This window comes from Podarcis vaucheri (assembly GCF_965113315.1).
Source record: "Podarcis vaucheri genome assembly, chromosome: 2".
Lineage (NCBI taxonomy): Eukaryota > Metazoa > Chordata > Lepidosauria > Squamata > Lacertidae > Podarcis > Podarcis vaucheri.
Window position 1 is genome coordinate 89,001,788 of NC_138760.1, and position 19,552 is coordinate 89,021,339.

Consider the following 19,552-nt stretch of genomic DNA (forward strand, 5'->3'; position numbering starts at 1 on the left):
AGCCAGCAGGGCCTGCAAAGCCCATCAGTCATCATCCTATGACCTCACTTAACGTCCTATGACTTCAGGTGTATGTTAGGTGGGCATGGCTTACCTGAAATAGCCTTGTGGGTCAAATGGACAGCCCTGGCAGGATAAGTTTTGCCCATGAGCCACAAGTGTTATAGATGGGTGGCGGTCAGTACCTTTTAGCCAATGATCTCTGTTGTTGACTTCCGTAGATAGTACATTCTCAACTGGTGCTTGAAAGTAGCTGCAGAAAGGAAAAGGGGGATGCTTCAGCAATGGGCAGTTTTCCTCTTGTAATTTGAAATATGTAAGAAACATTATTCAAAAGTAATAGCTGTATGCTTAAAAATGAAAGAGAAAAAAAAAGTGCATCTATTCCTGCGGGGAAAATCTCTTCCACCCGCAGATTAATGCTTTTTAATAAAAACACTGGGATCTTTGAAGAAAATTCATGTCTGCAGAGCAGTTTTTTCTCCCTTGTTGGAAAGAGGTTAGTGATCAGGAATACTCAAGAGAGAGTTAATACAATTTTGCTTTGAGATAAGTGAACCAGGAAGGCTAGTTAAACTACTTTGGAAGCATGCACAATGTGCTTCTTAATGGACTCTGCTGTTGCAGTTTGTTTTTTCCCCTCCTTTCCTTTGATGCTGTTGCTAAGACATTTTAATCGTTGCCTTTCAGACGCAGTTGAAATCACCTCTCGGTCAGTTTCTAGTGCCTCCTCTGTAAGTACAACTTCGCTGGATACCTTGTACACTGGCTCGACAGAGTCGGCTCTCCCGACTGCTACTCCCAGCCCCAGCAACACCCCTCCCCCTGTTCCCAGCAGAAGTGCCCACACGATGGCATCACACAGCTTGGATATTAGCCCGCCAGGGCAAAGAAAGCATGGGAGTGCAAGCAAATCACCCCAGACCAAGAGGGCTGCCCCACAAGTGCCCGTGCAAGCAGGGGCTTCAGGTGCAAATGACGAGAAGACCGTACAAGCCAAGGAGACTGTGCCAGTTGCTCCTGCGGAGGCAGCGGATTTTGACTCCCTTTGCCCGGAAGATAAAAAGCCAGCTGATCTAGAGGATGCAGATCATGAATCACCGAGCCTAGTAGTATCTGTGCCAAAGACAATAGGCGCTGAATTGATTGAACTCGTCCGCAGGAACACGAATCTCAGCTATGAGCTCTCCCGGGTTGCCATTGGTGTAGTAATTGGCCATATCCAAACTTCTGTTCCTGCCACTAATAGCATCATGGAGCAGATTCTCATCTCATTGGTGGAAAGCAAGGTAGGAAAATACATAGGTTGAAAAGCATTTTCTGTGGCTTGCTGGCTGATGAACTTTGTTTTTAGAAGGCATGGGGGCTTTTTTTGGTGGGCAGGCAGTAGTAACATGAGTTGGGAGCTCAAGTACTTAGGTGACTGAGGCCGCATATATCATATTCTGTCCAGCGTAAGAGTGGACATATCCCCTTGAGGATATGTCGGCTCCTTTAGAGATGGTTGAACTTCAGACTAGCAGGATGTCCTTGATTTTTTTTGTTCTAGAATCCCAAGATCCACCAATCACAGCCAGGTGCAAAATACATTGAATAAGAATTAAATAATTTTGAGCCCAGAAATTTGATTCCAGAACCAGAGCTGAATTGAGGTCACAGTCCTTTCAGACAAGAATCCGCTCCTAAATACCCCTGCCCCCTGGTGTGTCAGAAGTATAATTTGTAGCCGGGAAGGGGGTGTTGTTACTGTTAAACAATTGGGAGTCAATAATCCTTGCCAAACTGCTTCAAATTACCCAGATCTACCAGTATATCCTGCTTTCTGCCCATCCCTACTCTATGGTGTATTTGTCACCTCAGAAAGTAGCAGAATGCATGTTCAGTTACTGAGCTTTATTTATGAAGAGATGGTAGAATTACTAAACACTTCATATGCCAGAAGAACAACAGAATAAAAAGGGAATGGGATCATGCGGTCTTGTTGACATCCTTATTGGTAACTAATACACTGGCAATGTAGGGTTGGGCTTACAGAGAAAGAACTGCATAAATTTGGCCTGCATAGATTGGAACCCTAAATCAGAGATGATTTAGGCAGCAACTTAATGACCCTGGTTGGTATAGACTGAGTTAGTGTTATAAAAATAGCAGTTTTCTATAAAGGGGAAAAAATAATACAGAATCTGCAAAGAGGTGGGAGAACCATAAGCAACATTGGTTCATTGTGAGGTCCTGTTCAGATTATTTTATCCAAAACCACATTTCCCCCCCCCCCCTTAAATTAAGAGTTCTAGAGATAATGCTGTTACACTGCTTTGCGTTCATATGGCCCCAAAAGTCAAATCCTTTGGTCTCTGTCCCTGGGGTACGATGTTTTCTTTTTCTTTTATTTATCTATAAGCTAGTTTTGTTTCTATCCTGCTACATCTTTTATTTACCAGTGTATGGTCTGAGGTCACTGCCTTGCTGAAGCTAAGCAGGCCTGGATCTGGTCAGTGCCTGGATGGGTGTCCGCCTGGGAACCATGTGTAAAAATTAGTGTAAAATAATCAAGTAACATCCTAGCAACATTATCACAGGACAAAAACAGCATCAAGAGCATTGCCATAAAAAGTGTGTTTGAGATCAGTGCGCTCAATGACATGGAAAGCCAGATCTCCCACAGCTATGAATTACATGATGTGAGCACTGATTATGAGAAGGTCTGATCCGTGTCCTCTATACCTCACAGGTAGATGGATGCTTAACACAGATTCTGATGGGTGCAGCATGTAGGGCCAGGTTTATGCTTTGTTCACAGTTTCCAATTCCCTCTTTAACGCACCAAGTGGCATCTTCAAGCCACTTGAGCTATGCTGGAACTGCTCGTTCCCCCAACATTAAATTGTGCACTCTTGCCACTGACTCCATAGTCTGTCTGGCTAACTGGCTTTAAGTGGAAAAATATTAAATTCAGTTCCTTTCTGTTGTGTGGTAGTGGAGAAGGAAACTTCCTACTGACCTCTAATAGGAAAGCTTTATTGATGCTGGCAAGATTACAAAAGGGTTTAGCGAGGCATACAGATATGGAAAACTGTTTTGCTCAAAATTCAGATCAAATCGTAATCCAGTTAGCTGTCCATAGTGAACACAATCGCTAGATGCAGCAGCGGAACTTCACATTTCTGGGATCATGTGACCACTGGGTAATCAAGATAATTGCTTTTTAACTTGATAAAGATGGCGTATCAATACTCAGCCTCAATTCAGCAGAAACCTATAAGCAATTTCATGCTGCAGCCTTCCCCCCCCTCAACTTTGGCTTAGACTGTTGGTTTCTGTTCCTGTTCTATGGCTCAAAGGAAACACCTACTTCAAGCTGACCGTATCCTGATAAAACATTAACAAAACCAATTTTTAATTGAAGACTGGAAATGTGTGGAGTCTGTGCACCAACTTCTCGTGTAAGGATAATTTTAAAGGGCTGTATCCAATGGTACTGCTACTCAGAGTTGCCCCATTGAAATTAATGGGCATGACTAGCTTAGGTCTCTTAATTTCAGTGGGTCAACTCTAAGTAGGACTAGCACTGGATCCAATCCCAAATGTGCAACCTCTCTTGTCACTTTTTCCCTACTCAGAAAAACAAGACCGTGGTTTTTCCCCCATTTGGCAGCGTATGGCAAAAAATTATCAATATTATTAATTCCATTTCTGTACCGCTTTATATTTTAAAGAAAAATTTCAAAAGTGTTTTAGAACACATTAAATAATCAAATAAAACAATCCAGAATAAAACATTACTGAAGAAAGTCAAATATAAAGTATACAGTCAAAGCAACAGGGCAGCCAAGAGTGTCTACGAACCCAGGCAATTTCCTTAATAATTTAGTGGGAGTGAAGAAACCACCAAAATCTTAAATACAGAGCTAAACCACAATCCTAGAAGTATCGTTCTGAGTTTGAGGGGTGGCATGTAACAGTATTACTTCATGATTCATCTCAAGGTCAACCCCATCCCAATTACCTTTCTTTTAGCTGACTATAACAACCTAATTGCATAGTGTTTGGGTGAACTAATTCAGCGCTTATTATAAAATAAAACCTACAAGCATGAAATTGTTGACAAGGGAAGCCATGTGAATAAAAATTATTCAGGGCCAGCAACAAATTTAAAAAACCAAATTAAAATTGCGATGATAAAATGTTGGGGCAAACAAAGCCTTAGAGCCCACATATTTTCACAATTGCTCTGAAGCGCTTTCCTCACCTTTTAACAGTCCACTTTATTTCCCTCCCATCTCCCATCCACAGGGTTTCCACTGTGAACCAAGCCGTTAATGGACTTGAACGAGATTAATCTATTAGCAAAGCTCTCTAATCTGACTAACTTCTTGACATATCATGCACCTCCTTAATGCGATTTCATCACTAACTCCATTTCTTTCACTCGCACTGCTAGGGTCAGATCTTATTAAGTAGCTAGCAACGATTACTACTGTATAGCCACCCCATACAGTTGTTTCCAGGAACCAGACTACGCCTTACGAAAGCAACAGCCAACTTAAATGATTTACACTACAGTATTTGTAAGATGTGCCTTAAGCTCATCGGTGTTTGTCATTCTGCATTTGGAGGGCAAAATTATACGTGGGAAACCTCCAATCGCAATCTTTTCCGCTGAAGAGAACATGGTTATTTTGGGAAAGTTCCCTCTGCCGCTATCTCGCCTCCACTGCTAACAGATGGAATGACAATTGTGCTGTGCAAGTGTGGCTGCACTTCTGCAAAAGCTGCTCCGCTCCTTTCCCCCTAAGTCCTGGCTATCCATTCTAGAAAGCCAATGGCACTCTCAAAAAAATGTAGGCAATATTTTTAAGGGGGGGGGTTGTTTCTTTGTTTTTTGCGTGGATGTGCACAATCATCTCCCCCGAGCCCTAAATAAATAAATAAATAAAAAGGTATCATTGTATATTACTCCGTTGATGACTGTGTGATAAATCCCTGTACGAACCTATGCTTAATGCAAGAGATGGGGCTGCCATCTCAACAGCACACCCTAGGAGACTCCAGCCCAGATTAACAGTGCCGAGTGAGACAGACACTTAATTCAATTTACTGAGCCTCTCTCTAGGGTAGAGCCTTTGGAAACTTAGTGTTTCATTTAGGAGCAAGCTCAGCTCCCTGGCTGAGTGTGTAGTAATTACAGGGTGTTTCCTTCCTCCTTCTTCTGGAGTTATAATCCTCTTACAGAGAAGGCTATTTTACAGCGCAATGGAGGCAAGTGCTTACAGATGTTCAGCAGCACCGGACAGCAAGAGGAGTTTTTTTGGCTTCTCCTATTGCAATAGTTATGCTTCCCCCACTTTGCCTGTCAGGTATTCCCATTGTCATCTGTAGGCCAGTCACTCAAGCACTCCTTCCACAGAGTTATTGGGCCGCAAGATATGCTTTGGTGACTGCAGTCAAGGGACTTAAGGCACAGCCAGGTTTCCTGATCCCAGAAGGATCCCAATGTTTGTCTTGCAAAACTGGAAGCGCTGAACAGCACCGGACACCAAGCTGGGTTTCTTTTATTTATATATAAACTTACATTTATTTCTATCCTTGTGTGTGAATCCCACCACAGTCGCTTCAGCTCCTAATGTAGTAACTTTCCCTGTACAACTAGTGATGGCTGTCCAATTCCGGTACTTGTTTCAGCTCTGGATCTGGCTCTCCCATATTTATAGGAGGAGGCAATATCATGAAGCATTTTCAATGGAAGACCCCATAGTAATGCAAGGGGCATAGGCCCCAGCCAAGAAAAAGCAAATCCTGTAGCTGCTTATAGATCAGATCAAACTCCTACAAGAGGATGTTTGGAGCTATTTAGTCTAGGGAGAATTTTTTTAAAAAATGAGTAAGTGGGGATGCTATGGAAGTTCACAAAATTACACATTGTGCAGAGAAAGCACACTGGGTGATTTTCTCTCTCTCTCCTCCTGTCATAATCGTAGAACCCAAAAAGCCATCCAATGAAGCTGAACGGTGGGAGATTTGGAACAGACTAAAGGAAATGCACAGTGCATCTTTGCGCAGTGCATAGTTAAACTATGGAATTTGAAGTCCAAAGACGGCCAACATTAAAAGAGGATTAGTCAAATTCCTGTAGTATAAGGCCTATAATGACCATTATTCATTCGTGATGGCTATAGATTACATTGAGTGTCAGAAAATCAGTACCTCTGGGTACCAGTTGTTGGAGATTATGAGCAGGAGAGTGCTGCTTCCCTCACCCCCTGCTTGTAGGCTTCCTGCACAGACATTTGGTTGGCCACTGCAGAAGCAGAATGCTAAACTTGATAGGCCTCTGGTCTGATCCAGAAGGGCTGCTCTTTTGATCTTATGGATGAATGCATGTTTGCCACACTTGGATATCAATTAAAATGTGCAGAGGGCATGTGTGCAGGGGCGCTGAAGTTAACACAGGAGCAGCTTACACAGTGTGCTAGTGGGCCTTCATCAGCCTGTCATTATGTGGATGTATGTTTTCTTACATTGCCCAAATGGGCAATATGTTAAAAGGCAATTTAGAGAAATAAGTGGAAACCCAAAGCTCAAGGGAAAGCTAGCTTCTACTGACATTTTAAAAAGAAGTCTCTCCTACATCAAAGGAGGCCTGAATTACACCTTTGGCTAGATTCTCTCCCTTCCTGCCTTATTTAGGTATATGAGAGTACCTGAGAGGTACAAGTTCCTTCTTTTTGAAATTGCTTCCACTATAGAATAAGTGCAAGGACACCCTGGCAGACTATGTGCAACATCAGAGGTATGAGTATATTTCTTTTCCCTTGATCCTTGTATTGCATGAACACAGCAGCAAGGCAGACCTGAATGAAAAATACCACAAGCAATTCATCCTTCAAAAGAGCACATTGGGAATAAGTCTGTGGTAATGGATTCTAAAATTGATTTAGTAAAGCAGTGCTTTGACTTTTAATTTAAAGTAGGAGGACAGAAGAAAGGATACAACTAATTAAAGAATGTAATATGAAGCCTGAAAAAAGGTTGAGAGATTTAGTATAGAGCAGCAGGAAGCTTTAATCAATGATGATCTCTTATTCCATTTGGGAGGAAAAAAATCTTAGAAAATCTTTCAGCTCCCTCCTCCAATTCTCACTTTCCCCAGAGAGATCATAGTTAAAGTTGTTTGAGAAAGAAGCACTTAACTTCATGCTGAAGCTAGCACTGCTGTCCATATACACTTCATGAGTTTGGGGAAAAACATGCTCCCATTCTCAGAAACACTACTTATACTCAAAAAGCTTGCTTATACTCAAAAATTAGTCAAGCGCCATTTTAGCTTGAGGCACCCTGATGGGCTGCACAGAGGTTCCTTGAAGGAAAGACCCTCAAGACAGGGAATTGCCCCCACCCCCAATAGCACAGGGACCATGCTGCCTTGAGTCAACCCCTTGGGGCTGGGAACAACGTCTCGGTGTTGCAAACCTGTGAGGCCACTGCCTCATCACTATGCCCAGTGTTCAAAACTCCCATTGTTCTAGGCACATTTTGTGATGGGCAATTTCATTAGTGCAAGCAGTTGCTGAGCTCAGGGCGCAGTACTGCACCTAAGATTTCAGAGTGGAAGGAAAGGAGGACCTTTTTCTGCCTGCCCACTTCCAGCTACTCTCTGAAGATTGGAGAAGAGACCCTCTTAAGGATATTAGGAGGTGGGCAGGGGAAGGACTAGACCATGTGGAAAATGAACGTGATATTTTGGCTGCAGTTCATTCATTTCCAACTTTGTATTTTTGATATAAAAAGTGCACCTAGACATTCTGTTGTTGTGCCCGTAGCTTAGGTTTAAGGTGCCATTTAGCTCCTAGCTTTCATATCTCAGTTTCTAACACTATGCTGTTCCCACACTGCTGTTGACTAGTCTAAAGGTCATCTTATATGGCACATTAGTTAAGCCCTATCTTGCTGATTACAGAACAAAGTTAGTTATTGCACTAAGCAAATAGCTGACTTGGATCTTGAAGTCATTATAGTTCCGTGATAAGTTACATCAACCCAACTTTCAATCCATATACACCCAGGGCACACATAGTGGCTCTTCGGGAGGAAGGACTGGATATAAATTTAATAAATGCACGAGTAACATAGTGGAACTGCAATTATGGCTGCCCAGCATGGATAGAGGGGAAACAGTTTTGAATGTGCAGCTGCCCAAATACACTGACCTTTGACTTCTTTATCATCATGGAGAGTCTGGTCATGATCCCTCAAAATGACAGTGTAAAACTAGGGCCTAACTTGTCTTCCAGCGACACAGCTTATTTGTGCACCTTTGCTCGCAAACACCTTTTGTTTACACTCTAGCAATGAAACACTTTAGTTCTGCACTCTTCAGACTACCAACTCTTAAATATTCAGCCAGCAACAAATTTAGTTTATTTCTTACCCAACTGGCAATATTTCACTTCCATGCTCTCCTCTATCCATACTTCTGGATTAAACGTTTGCTGTTTGGGAACTTGTGTTGGGAACTTGTCTGATCACATAATGGTTCTGCGTGTACCTTAGCATCATACAATGCTTCTCCTCTGGTTTGGGTCATATTATGGTCTGAATTGATCAGTTTGTGGAAAATCCTGTCTCAGACCATAGGGCTGGATAAAGACCTCCATCACTATAAGTCTATGTGAAGATAAAAGCATAAAGTTTTATCTTGGTCCTGAACAAATGTTGCATGAACCATCTATAAGGCTCAGTCAGTGTGGATGCACAGAACAAGGACTTATTTATTGTGGCATCACTTGTTTGGGGACACGCCTCCAGGAAAAGCCTGGTTTTTTGTTTCACCAAGCTTTTGTGGTTTTCAGAGCCTAGTATCTTTTGTCCTTATTCCACTCTCCCACCCTCATCCCAAATATAAGGCCTCAGGTTCAATCTTTGACATTTCAAGGAACTGCTGGGCATTCCTCCCATCTGAAACTGCTGAAGTACGGCCAGCCACTGTAGTAGGGTCAGCATGCAGCTAAGTGAGCTAATGGTCTGACAGTATAAGGTGGCTTCCAATTTCCTTCCTTGCAAATTGCTTAGATACTGAGAGATGACATTTCAAGGTGCTGATGGCAAATTCTAGGGCATGTTTTGCATGGAAATCAGGCCTCTAGAGAAATCATCTTGCTCAGTTCCAACCATGTGTTATCCTTTCTACATGAATTACTTTTCAAAGATCCCCCCCCATCCACACTGCAAGTTAGCCAGCTAAGGAACTCTTGGCTGCATCTAAGCAACTGCCCCTGTATGGTTTTTGTTGTTGTGGGTGGTGGGGAGGCACCCCAAAAAACATTAGCATGATCCTTTACCTGTTCCCAATATAGTACCAGTAGCGCTCCGTCTAAGGAAGGGAGAGAAAGGGTTGGAGAAATCTGATAGAGTTAACGGTGCTTCTGTTCTCACAGTGTTGATTTAAAATGAGGTTGAATGAACAGTGTGATGGGAGATGGAGATTCTTACCATCTTAACTCTAAAATGATGCAAGGCTCTTTTAGTTGGGTTCCTAGGGCTATGATTTTCATCACATTTTGCAAGCACATAGGGTCACTTCCATGCCTTGTGAGAAAACAAAAGTTGCACAAATAGGGAGAAATGGATTTCTAATCTTCAAGAGAATCACAGTTGCTTTATACACCTCCTCTGCCAATGTGAATTCATTTGTTTAATCAGGTTAATGGCATAGGTGGCAGGTGCAAAAACCCAACAGTTGTAAGATTCCCAAACTGCCTCCTTCCTTACAGATATGATTGTGCCCAATGAGCTGTATTGTGTTGACACTTCTGCTCCCCAGGTTATACACATCTTTGAGGAATATCGTTTTCTGTGTACCAGCTGAATTAACTAATTGTTCAAGCTGTTTGCCATCCATTTCCCAGGACACTGAGCAGAACAGACATTTCAGTTTTCAGAGTACTAATTCATGCTTATGATTGAGGGTATTCTCATAAGTGATACTAACCCCATTAAACCTCTTGTGGCTAGTTCAAATAAAATCTTTATTATTATGGCCAATGACCATTAAGAAACAAAGGGTAAGAAACAAATAGAAGACATTGTCCTGATGTGGAATAAAATAAAGTAAAATAAGTCACTTGTGGCATTTTTGGATGCCTGTACATGATTTGCAAATGGCAGTTCATTGAAGGCCTTCACTTGGAAGGTGCACTTACCTTAGCCATTTAAATCTCAGTTGAAAATTAAATTATAGTTGAAAACAAGTGCTTTTCCAGTAAGTGTGTCCTGTTAAAGCGATGTGTATTATTTTTGTTGCAGGATCTTTGTTCAGGACTGCCTTCTGGTCAGATCTGCCATGACGAAGAGAGGCTAAAGGTTATATTTGCAGATCTGGCCCGCCATAAGGATGATGCCCAGCAACGCAGCTGGGCCCTCTATGAAGATGAAAACGTCATTTGCTGTTACTTGGAGGAACTTCTTCGTATTCTGGTAATTTCCTGCTCTGGCTTTTGCATGGCTTGAGTCTTTGTTACTTTCTCAGACTTCTGTTCAGCAGAAATGTAAAATTTCATTTATGTATTATTTATTGAATTTATACCCCCACGTATCCTCCCAGAGGAGCCCCGAGTAGCAATCAAGACAGGGTAACTTAGAGCTTTCCAAACTTTTCATGTTGGTGACACACTTTTTAGACATGCATCATTTTGAGACACAGTAATTCAGTTTTACCCATTAAACTAACCCTTTTCCAGCCCCGGGAGGAGCGCGGGGAAGCGTTTGCTCAACGCAACTACACACTGCAGCCAACACACTAACATGTTGCGACACAGTTTGGAAAGCTCTGGTGTAACTTTTTAGCTGGGGTGGGAGATGAAAAAAAAGAATGAGGCAGATGCATTTCTGTTATGTATGTGGCATGATAACCTTGTCTTGATCCATATCTCTCTTGAGAGGCCAGCATGTGTATGAACATGAATGTGAACTGAAATGTGAAATTGCCTAATGTTGCTTGTTTTTAGTGTGAACTTCAATAGCGTTTCTAAAGTAAGGAGTCTGCAGGTGAGAATTTACATTAAAAGCCCAACTCTTTCAGAAGAAGCATCTATTAGCAAGCGGAAAAGAAGTCCAAAACAACTTATACCTCTCATATTTGGTGCATTTTAGTGAATGTTCATTATTTAAGGATGTGATTGGCTCAAGGTCCTTTGCCTCTTCCGGGCCTGAAATTAAATTGGAAATTGGGGGTTGGGGGGGAAACCCTTATAGGCTATTTTGTCTTCCAGAATGAGAGAGATATTACTTTATAGGTAGTGGCATGCTCTTGTTGGGCCTTTCAGCAGCTTGCATAGCTCTCTGGAATTATATATGTTTGGTTTTTTTGTTTGGACCATACATCCCTAGACTGTTTTTGTTTCAGGACAGAGACTTGTTTTGGTACTGAATGTAACTTTAGTTTGCATTATGTTAGTTTATGTTTCGGGAATGGAAAGATTGCGGTTTGGGACAGATCTGCAGGTTCATCTTGCATGGCTATTGTCAGAAACAATCCATTCTTGGTTCACTGGGAAACTGATTTTTTCCATCCACATTTCCAGACCGATGCGGATCCTGAAGTCTGCAAGAAGATGTGCAAGAAGAATGACTTCGAATCGGTTATGTCCCTTGTTACATATTATCAGATGGTACGAGGCTGCAGTCAATATTTTTTGTTTCCAGAGAATGGTAGAGGATGTTTTATCCCATGCTGATGGCCTTTCAGCTGATTCCCTGGTGGCCCAGATGGGTGGGGTATAAATAAATTATTATTATTATTATTATTATTATTATTATTATTATTATTATCATCATCATCATCATCATCATCATCATTATCATCACAGCTGCATGTAGGGGGCACACTGGTTTTATGTAATCCTTGTTCACAAATCAAAACTGATGGAGAGTTTTTGGGGACAGGAATGAGTGAAAATGTGAACACAAGTTTACAACAGTGTTGTCAAGAACCTTAACCTCCTCCTGGCGTTCTCGGTTCCAGGAATATTTGTAATTGGTTTATCTAGCCTGTGAATAGTGAACCTTTAGCCATCCAGATGCTGTTGGAGTCCAACTCCCATCTGGCCAGTGGTTAGAGATAATGGATGTTGTAGTCTGGCAACATCTGGTGGGGGGCACAGTTTCCCCATGCATGGGCTTGCCAGTTAAATCAGGCAACTATGAAGGCCATAGTATTCCACACTACGATCAAGTAGCCAAACAGTAAGAGCAAAGGAAGAATATGAGCATGCTGAGTGTGAGCTTAACACTGTAAATCTAGAGAGCGTAAGCTGTAAATGAACCCATAACAAAGGACTGCTTATTTCCAAAGTTTATTTGTGGCATCAGGAAAAGTGTGCCTGAAAACAAGCCTTATATCTGGGTCATGGACACATCTCTGCTAGCAGCTTGGAAGATAAATCTAGATGCCCCTTATAAAAACACACAAAAGCACTCCACTCAGGAACAGAGGTAGCAGCTTTGCTGTCATCGAGAGGAAGGATTTCTGAGAATGCCTTGGGAACATTGGCAGGCTGTTCCTGCTCTTCTCTTAATTGATGCACATCTATGCATTCATAAACAGCTTTGGGTAGGAAATTAGGTTATGAAGATACTTCTCTGGGACAAAGGAAGGAAATCAAGTATGCGGAGAAACATGTAGGTGTTTCTCTTTAGTGCCTACAAGAATGCTTCTTTGCTCCATCCCTTTCCGAGGGCTCACTGTTACAGCCATCTGCCCTAGATAATCCACTCTCCTATGCTTGTCATAATTAATTCATTTTATTTTAAACATGTTTTTATTTTAAAAATCCAGTGCATGGAAAGTAGGGGGAGGTCTGTAGTTTACTGCTGGAGCATCTTCTTTGCATGCAGAAGGTTCCTGGTTCAATGCCCAGCGTCTCCAGGGAGGGCTGGGAGATGGAGATATTCCTGTCTAAAACCCCAGACAGCCACTACCAGTCATTGTAGTTGCATCTGAACTAGATCGAGCAACGGTATGACTTGGTACGAGGCATGTTCCTGTGTAATAATAATAATAATAATAATAGTAATTTATTATTTGTACCCCGCCCATCTGGCTGGGTTTCCCCAGCCACTCTGGGCGGCTTCCACAGAAACCAAAAATACACTAAAATATCACACATTAAAAACTTCCCTGAACTTCCCTTAAGATGTCTTCTGAATGTCAGGTAGTTGTTTATCGCTTTGACATCTGATGGGAGGGCGTTCCACAGGGCGGGCGCCACTACCGAGAAGGCCCTCTGCCTGGTTCCCTGTAGCTTTGCTTCTCGCAATGAGGGAGCCGCCAGAAGGCCCTCGGCGCTGGACCTCAGCGTCAGAGCAGAACGATGGGGGTGGAGACGTTCCTTCAGGTATACTGGGCTGAGGCCGTTTAGGGCTTTAAAGGTCAACACCAGCACTTTGAATTGTGCTTGGAAACGTACTGGGAGCCAATGTAGGTCTTTCAAGACCGGTGTTATGTGGTCTCGGCGGCCGCCCCCAGTCACCAGTCTAGCTGCCGCGTTCTGGATTAGTTGTAGTTTCCAGGTCACCTTCAAAGGTAGCCTCACGTAGAACGCATTGCAGTAGTCTAAGCGGGAGATAACTAGAGCATGCACCACTCTGGCGAGACAGTCCGTGGACAAGTAGGGTCTCAGCCTGCGTAGCAGGTGGAGTTGGTAGACAGCTGCCCTGGATACAGAATTGACCTGCGCCTCCATGGACAGCTGTGAGTCCAAAATGACTCCCAGGCTGCGCACCTGGTCCTTCAGGGGCACAGTTACCCCATTCAGGACCAGGGAGTCCTCCACACCAGCCCGCCCCCTGTCCCCCAAAAACAGTACTTCTGTCTTATCAGGATTCAACCTCAATCCATTAGCCGCCATCCATCCTCCAACTGCCTCCAGGCACTCACACAGGACCTTCTCCGCCTTCACTGGTTCTGATTTGAAAGAGAGGTAGAGCTGGGTATCATCTGCATATGTGGTGAGAGTTGCCATTGTGACAGATAGTCAACTTGTATGGATCAGAAATTACTTTTACAAGTGTAATGTTTCCTTTCTGTGATGAAATATCTGAAAGGATCTTCACACACAAAAAGAAATTATAGAGGAGTTAGAGTTATTTATTAGTGGATAATTCATCTGTTCCCAGTTGTATCAATTAGGAGACTCTCTCTTGAGGAGTAAGCTTACTTTCCTCTAATCCCAAACAATGCTTGGTTTGCACTCTATCACAAAACTTGTGTGATGCTACAAATTGACACAGAAGGCAAATTGGAAGGTGGTAATAAATGGGTCTGCCTCAAGTAGGAAGAGGTTATCTGGCACTGTCTTTTAGTGTTTACAGCTGGTTTTGACAAACCAGGAAGTCATTTCTCTGTACTTCAAGTCCAGGAAACTGTGGTTAATAACCCCAAACAAGCTGTAGCTTCATTTCTGGCTTGTCACTAACCTTGGTTTCCTGGTTTATTGATTATCATATTCATAAAGAACTAGGCAAGAAATCCAGTTCACCACCATTTTCCATACCCTGAAAGGCCAGCTTCCATGTGAGCTCACTAACTTGAAACTGTTCCAGTGAAGATAAATGTACTCGCTTTGCTGAGCTCAGTTCTTAAACTAAATACTAAACCTTGGTAAGTACAGATAACAAACAGGAAGAATTTTCCTGGCATTTTGTCATTTAAAATTTGTCGTTTATAACTTTTTAGGAGCACAGAGTGCCATTACGGCTACTGCTTCTGAAGTGTTTTGGAGCAATGTGCAACTTGGATGCTGCTATTATCTCTGCTCTGGTGAATTCGGTCCTGCCAATGGAGCTAGCTCGAGACATGCAGACTCATACCCAAGGTAAGGCAAACTTATAAAATGGCTCTTGCTACATCTCTGCTGCTTGTCATGGAGATCTTTAGGTGGTATTATTATTAATATTACTACTACTACTACTACCTACCCACCCATCTGATCTGACTGGGTTGCCCCAGCCACTCTGGGCAGCTTGTGAGGTATTGTGGGGTTATGAATATTGGGCATCCAAAATAATTGTTACAGGTATTTGGACAGCAATCTAATCCACCATTGCAAGAGTCTCTGAGATGGGTGTTAGTAGGAAATTAAGACTGATGGGCACAGTGGAGTTATGCCACCAAGTTGAAGCAGATAAGGGCTGAGGCTGGACTATAAACAGGAAGTGAAGAGAGGGAGGGAAAGTAGATCTGAAAGTACATTCTCTTACCCGTATCCTTGATCAATTGCCTGGCATTTCTTCCACGCTTCTACATCCTTGGAAATCTTGTTGCAAGCTGAGGAAGCAGCTCACGATAGCCAAAGAGAGAGTGCTTGAGTTTTAGTTTGGGGTTTGCAAGCATCTCCCGGGTAGCTGACTGAGTAGTAAGGTGCTGGTCTATGTGTTTTGAGTTCACTGGCCTCCTTCTAAATGATCATTCAAGTAGCTTCTGTTTCCATTTCCCCAGCTAAACTCTTCAAATCTTGCTCATTCTGAATTGTCATGAATTTGGGCCCCTGGGATTGTAGTTGAATGTTCCATTTTGATTATTTGGCTTCACTAGCATTTCATTTAAGTGACTGCATGTCTCCCAGGTAAATCTTCAAGTGGCTCAGAAGTTGGCTTGGGTGAGTTTGGAGACCATTGATAAAGGTCTATGATGGGAAGTGTGTGTGACCGTTCTATGATGGGAAGTGTGTGTAAATCTTGGGGAAGGGTGGCCTTGTGTATTTCTGATTTAGATATGAGGGAAGAGCAATAGCATGAATATGGTTGTGGTACTGGGGTGGGGGGTGAACTTGCCTGGTTCAGACAGTTTAAAAAGGGACGGTAGATCTTGATCTCATGGGTGACCTTGTGTGAAGCCATGTCTTTGAAAGCAAAGTTTTGCAGAAGAAAAAGATTGGAAGTGCTTTCATTAGACAGAGAACATTTTTTATTAACTAGGTTTAGCAGAGCCAGCTACTTCTGCTCTTCGATATGTATAAAATATGCAGCAGGCTGAATAAATTAATTCTGCAGTTTGTTTATTGCTGCCAAGTGCCGATTTAAATCTCTTGGCTTTCTATCCGTTCCATGGCTTTGATGGGCAATGCATACATATCTCGGAGAAAGAAGCCCATGGTGTCTTTCTAGTGGGCTGTATCTTGTTTCCTTTTACCTTTTTATATTCAGCTGCTGAACATGGAATAGTTAAAAAAAAAAGAGTTGCTGTCTTTGACTTCGCGGTGTTGTCACCTGTTGCCATATAGTACACTGGCAAAAGTGTGGGAGTTTTATTGGGATTTAATGGGCTATTTGATTTTTTAAAAAATCAGGTGAGTATCCCTTAAAAATTATCTGGCTTAGTATCACACACACACACACACACACACACACACACACACACACGTGCTGCAACAGACTGCCACCATGGGAACTAGTTTAATTAGAATTCTGAAACTAATGCAAGCGCACATGATAAAGTCTAGACCCTTAATCTTTTAAAACTGAATCCATAATCCACTATCAAACGTGGCATTAACAGCCTGCTTTTCTATACAAATGAATAACCCTTTGAAGGTAAGCATTATAAATGATGATTATATGACTACCCATATTTGCATCCCATCCTTTGACTGAGCTCAGCGTATACAGGTGAACTACCTCACTTTATCCTCATAGCCTACTAGTGAGAGGTTAGACAGAGGGTGTTAGCTGTATAAGCTTAACTCTGATCTTCCCAGTCCAAGTTCACCGCTAACCTTTGCACCCCACTGCCTCCTGCGATACAATCCTGTTCAGGTCTGCTCAGTAGTAGGCTCCTCCGAGTTCAATGAGACTTCCTCTCATCCAGGTGAGCATAGGATTGCAGCCTTACCAGCTCTGGGTGGGATTCAGCTACACAGCATACATCCACACAAGCATTTCAGCTTGCTGTATGGAACAACCCACCCCTTTCCTCTGTGTAGCTATATACAGTGCAACCTCGGTTATCGAATGTAATCCATTCTGGAAGGCCGTTCGATTTCCAAAACATTTGACAACTGAGGCACAATGGGCAATCGGGAGATTCCATTGAGAAACGCGTCTCGGAAGCCATTTGACTTCCAAGGCACGTTCCAAAAAGGAAGCAATTCAGCATTTGAAAACCAAAACTTTTGGCTTCCGAGATACTCAAAAACTGAGGTTCCACTGTATCTAAAACGAGGTTTGCTCTCAGACATCCCAAGGCTTCTGATAAAGGATTTGGAAGCTTAATGGCTTTAATCTAGAGTTACGGGTTAGAGGGAAGAACCGGACATTTACCAAACGGGTGCAACGTAGCTGTGGTAATGAGAAACTGTGTTCCGTCTGTCTAGGGTGCAAACAGATCTGTTCGATAAGTCCAAACAGAGGCTCACTACACGGTTTCTTTGAAGAACAAAACTTTGAAGAGAATCCATTGGCCATCTTTAAGAAAACCACAGTTCTGTTTTGTTTCATTTGTCGCATTCAGAAACCATTTGAGGGGCACACTCAGGTGCTAAGCATAGGGTTGATATGTCCCAGTAAGACGGCCTTTCCTCAGTGCAAGCAGCAAACAAGGGAGAGGGGATTAATTAAATCCAGCAGAAGCACAAGGTAGGCTAGAGAACATGAATGCCCTGCGCTTGATCGGATGCAACTCTAAGCCTTGCTGAGCTGCAAGGGGATGAGAGGGAATGCCAGGCTGCTGTTATCTGCATACAGATAGCCAAGATTGTTCTGCCCTGAAGGTATAAAAAATCTGACAGTCACACTTAACACAAACAAAATGGGAAAACTACAGAGCAGAACTAGCATGGGGAGCAGGCGGGCGATGTGTGTTCTTGAGTGGGTGGGATGGTGATCTGAGAGATGGCAACTGGCTTCTCACGCAACGACCCGGCTATGCTCTGTGATACATTCATTCATTCCCTGTGTTGCTGCAATGCAAATATGATCTGTGCCTGCACTTTATACTTGTTATGCTTATAGATGTCTGAGCTTTCTCTTTATCACAGCAGTTTATTGATTGTCCACAGTGTCTGAAGTTGTTAGCATTTTTTATCTTGGCATGCAAAAGTCTCTGTAAGGGTGTTTATTTCTGCTGGTTAAGATGGCAATACTTGAAGCTGTAGTTCTCATTGTTCACTCTAGCGGGAAGCTTGCCTGGATTTCAAGATTAGTCCTAGCTTGCTGGCATCTAAAAATAAACTTTCGGCTCCATACATCACTAATTTATAAGTTCGTCTACAGGCAGATGTTTTTACTCTATACTCCGTATTTCTCACAAATGGATTCCTTTCTTCATCTACTGCTCAGATAATTCAGAGTTCAGGTGCCCTTTTAGACCTCTAACTTGTCTTTGCTGGGGGCGCTGAAAAAGAAGGTCTTTTTTGTCTCCTGTTTCTTCCTTCCTCCTACAAGTCCATCCTGCCAGAGCTGTGTGGTAGCACCTGCACAACCTGGCCTGCCAAGTTAGCTGTCATCAAATGTGCAGACCATGTTCTCCTGGTAGCTGCCCTGGGCTGTTCCTTTGTGATCTCCCTACAAATAGTACCTTCCAATCTTCTAGAGTCAGCCTCTGGCTTTGTGGCCAGTAGGTGCTTCCTGGTTAGTATTAACTAGCTTTTGTGCAATTACGCCCTAACAGTTTTGTTTTTCAATTCTGCGTGCTTCAAATACAATACAAATAAGCTGCCAGGGGAAGAGACCATAAGGCTAGATTATAAATATTACATATGCTTTCGTTTGACTGAAGCATCTACTTCTGGAAAGGTATTCTGCCCCATGCCCTCCTGTCATGTTTATTTTCAGCTTGAGCATCTTCTATCCCCACCCAGCACATCTGAGGAGCATTCATCTTGCGCACACACTATTGCTCATGTGTTAGCAATGGCAGACCTTGACAGGTATGTGATTTTGACAGCCAAAACTATCCAGCGCTTTCCCTTCATGTCAGTTACCAGTTCATTTGAAATAACACTTCACAATGAAACAGGACTGATAACCGAGACAATGAAAAAGTGGCAAGGGGCAGTGAATACTTTGCCACCGGTCCATGTCAGCCATTTCTTTCTTTCCAGGGGCCATTTTGTGCAACAGTGCTTAGATGATTTCTTTTTCTTTTTCTGCTGTTGCTGTCACAAAACTGTAAACAGATTCTCTCATGAAAAATGACCTTGAGTGCTGGAGTGATAGAGGCTTACTTTGTTGCTTGGAACTTGGGAATCGAGGCTGATCTGTCTTCTGATAGACTGCAGAGCATCTAATCCCTTTTGCGGATGGCAAAGAGCAGAGCTATCCATGCCAACTCTCAGGCGGCTGGGGATTGTTGTCAAGCCAGAAGCAAGCGTTCCATTGGATCCTGCCTGGTGCTTAAAGAGGAATACTGGAGGCTAAAGCTCTCTGCATGGATTCTGGATGCTTTTGATGAAATAATGCTTTCCCCTTGTGCTGATGCAAGCACCTTGGCTGCTGTCCAACTTTTTCTGCTAGATGTTTCTTGCCCCTGGACAGCCACTTTCCTGTGGTGCTTCTAGTC

At 42.8% G+C, this 19,552-nt stretch overlaps 1 protein-coding gene across 2 annotated transcripts in view; it reads left to right on the plus strand.

Annotated features, from left to right (window-relative positions):
* NCKIPSD (NCK interacting protein with SH3 domain) overlaps positions 1-19,552 on the plus strand; it is an 87,452-nt gene that overhangs the window by 52,600 nt on the left and 15,300 nt on the right. For both annotated transcript variants that reach the window (XM_082209593.1, XM_082209594.1), the window contains 4 exons: positions 691-1,289; positions 10,303-10,473; positions 11,580-11,666; positions 14,732-14,870. In XM_082209593.1, coding sequence (XP_082065719.1) covers positions 691-1,289; positions 10,303-10,473; positions 11,580-11,666; positions 14,732-14,870 — 996 coding nt within the window. The remainder of the gene's footprint in view (positions 1-690; positions 1,290-10,302; positions 10,474-11,579; positions 11,667-14,731; positions 14,871-19,552) is intronic.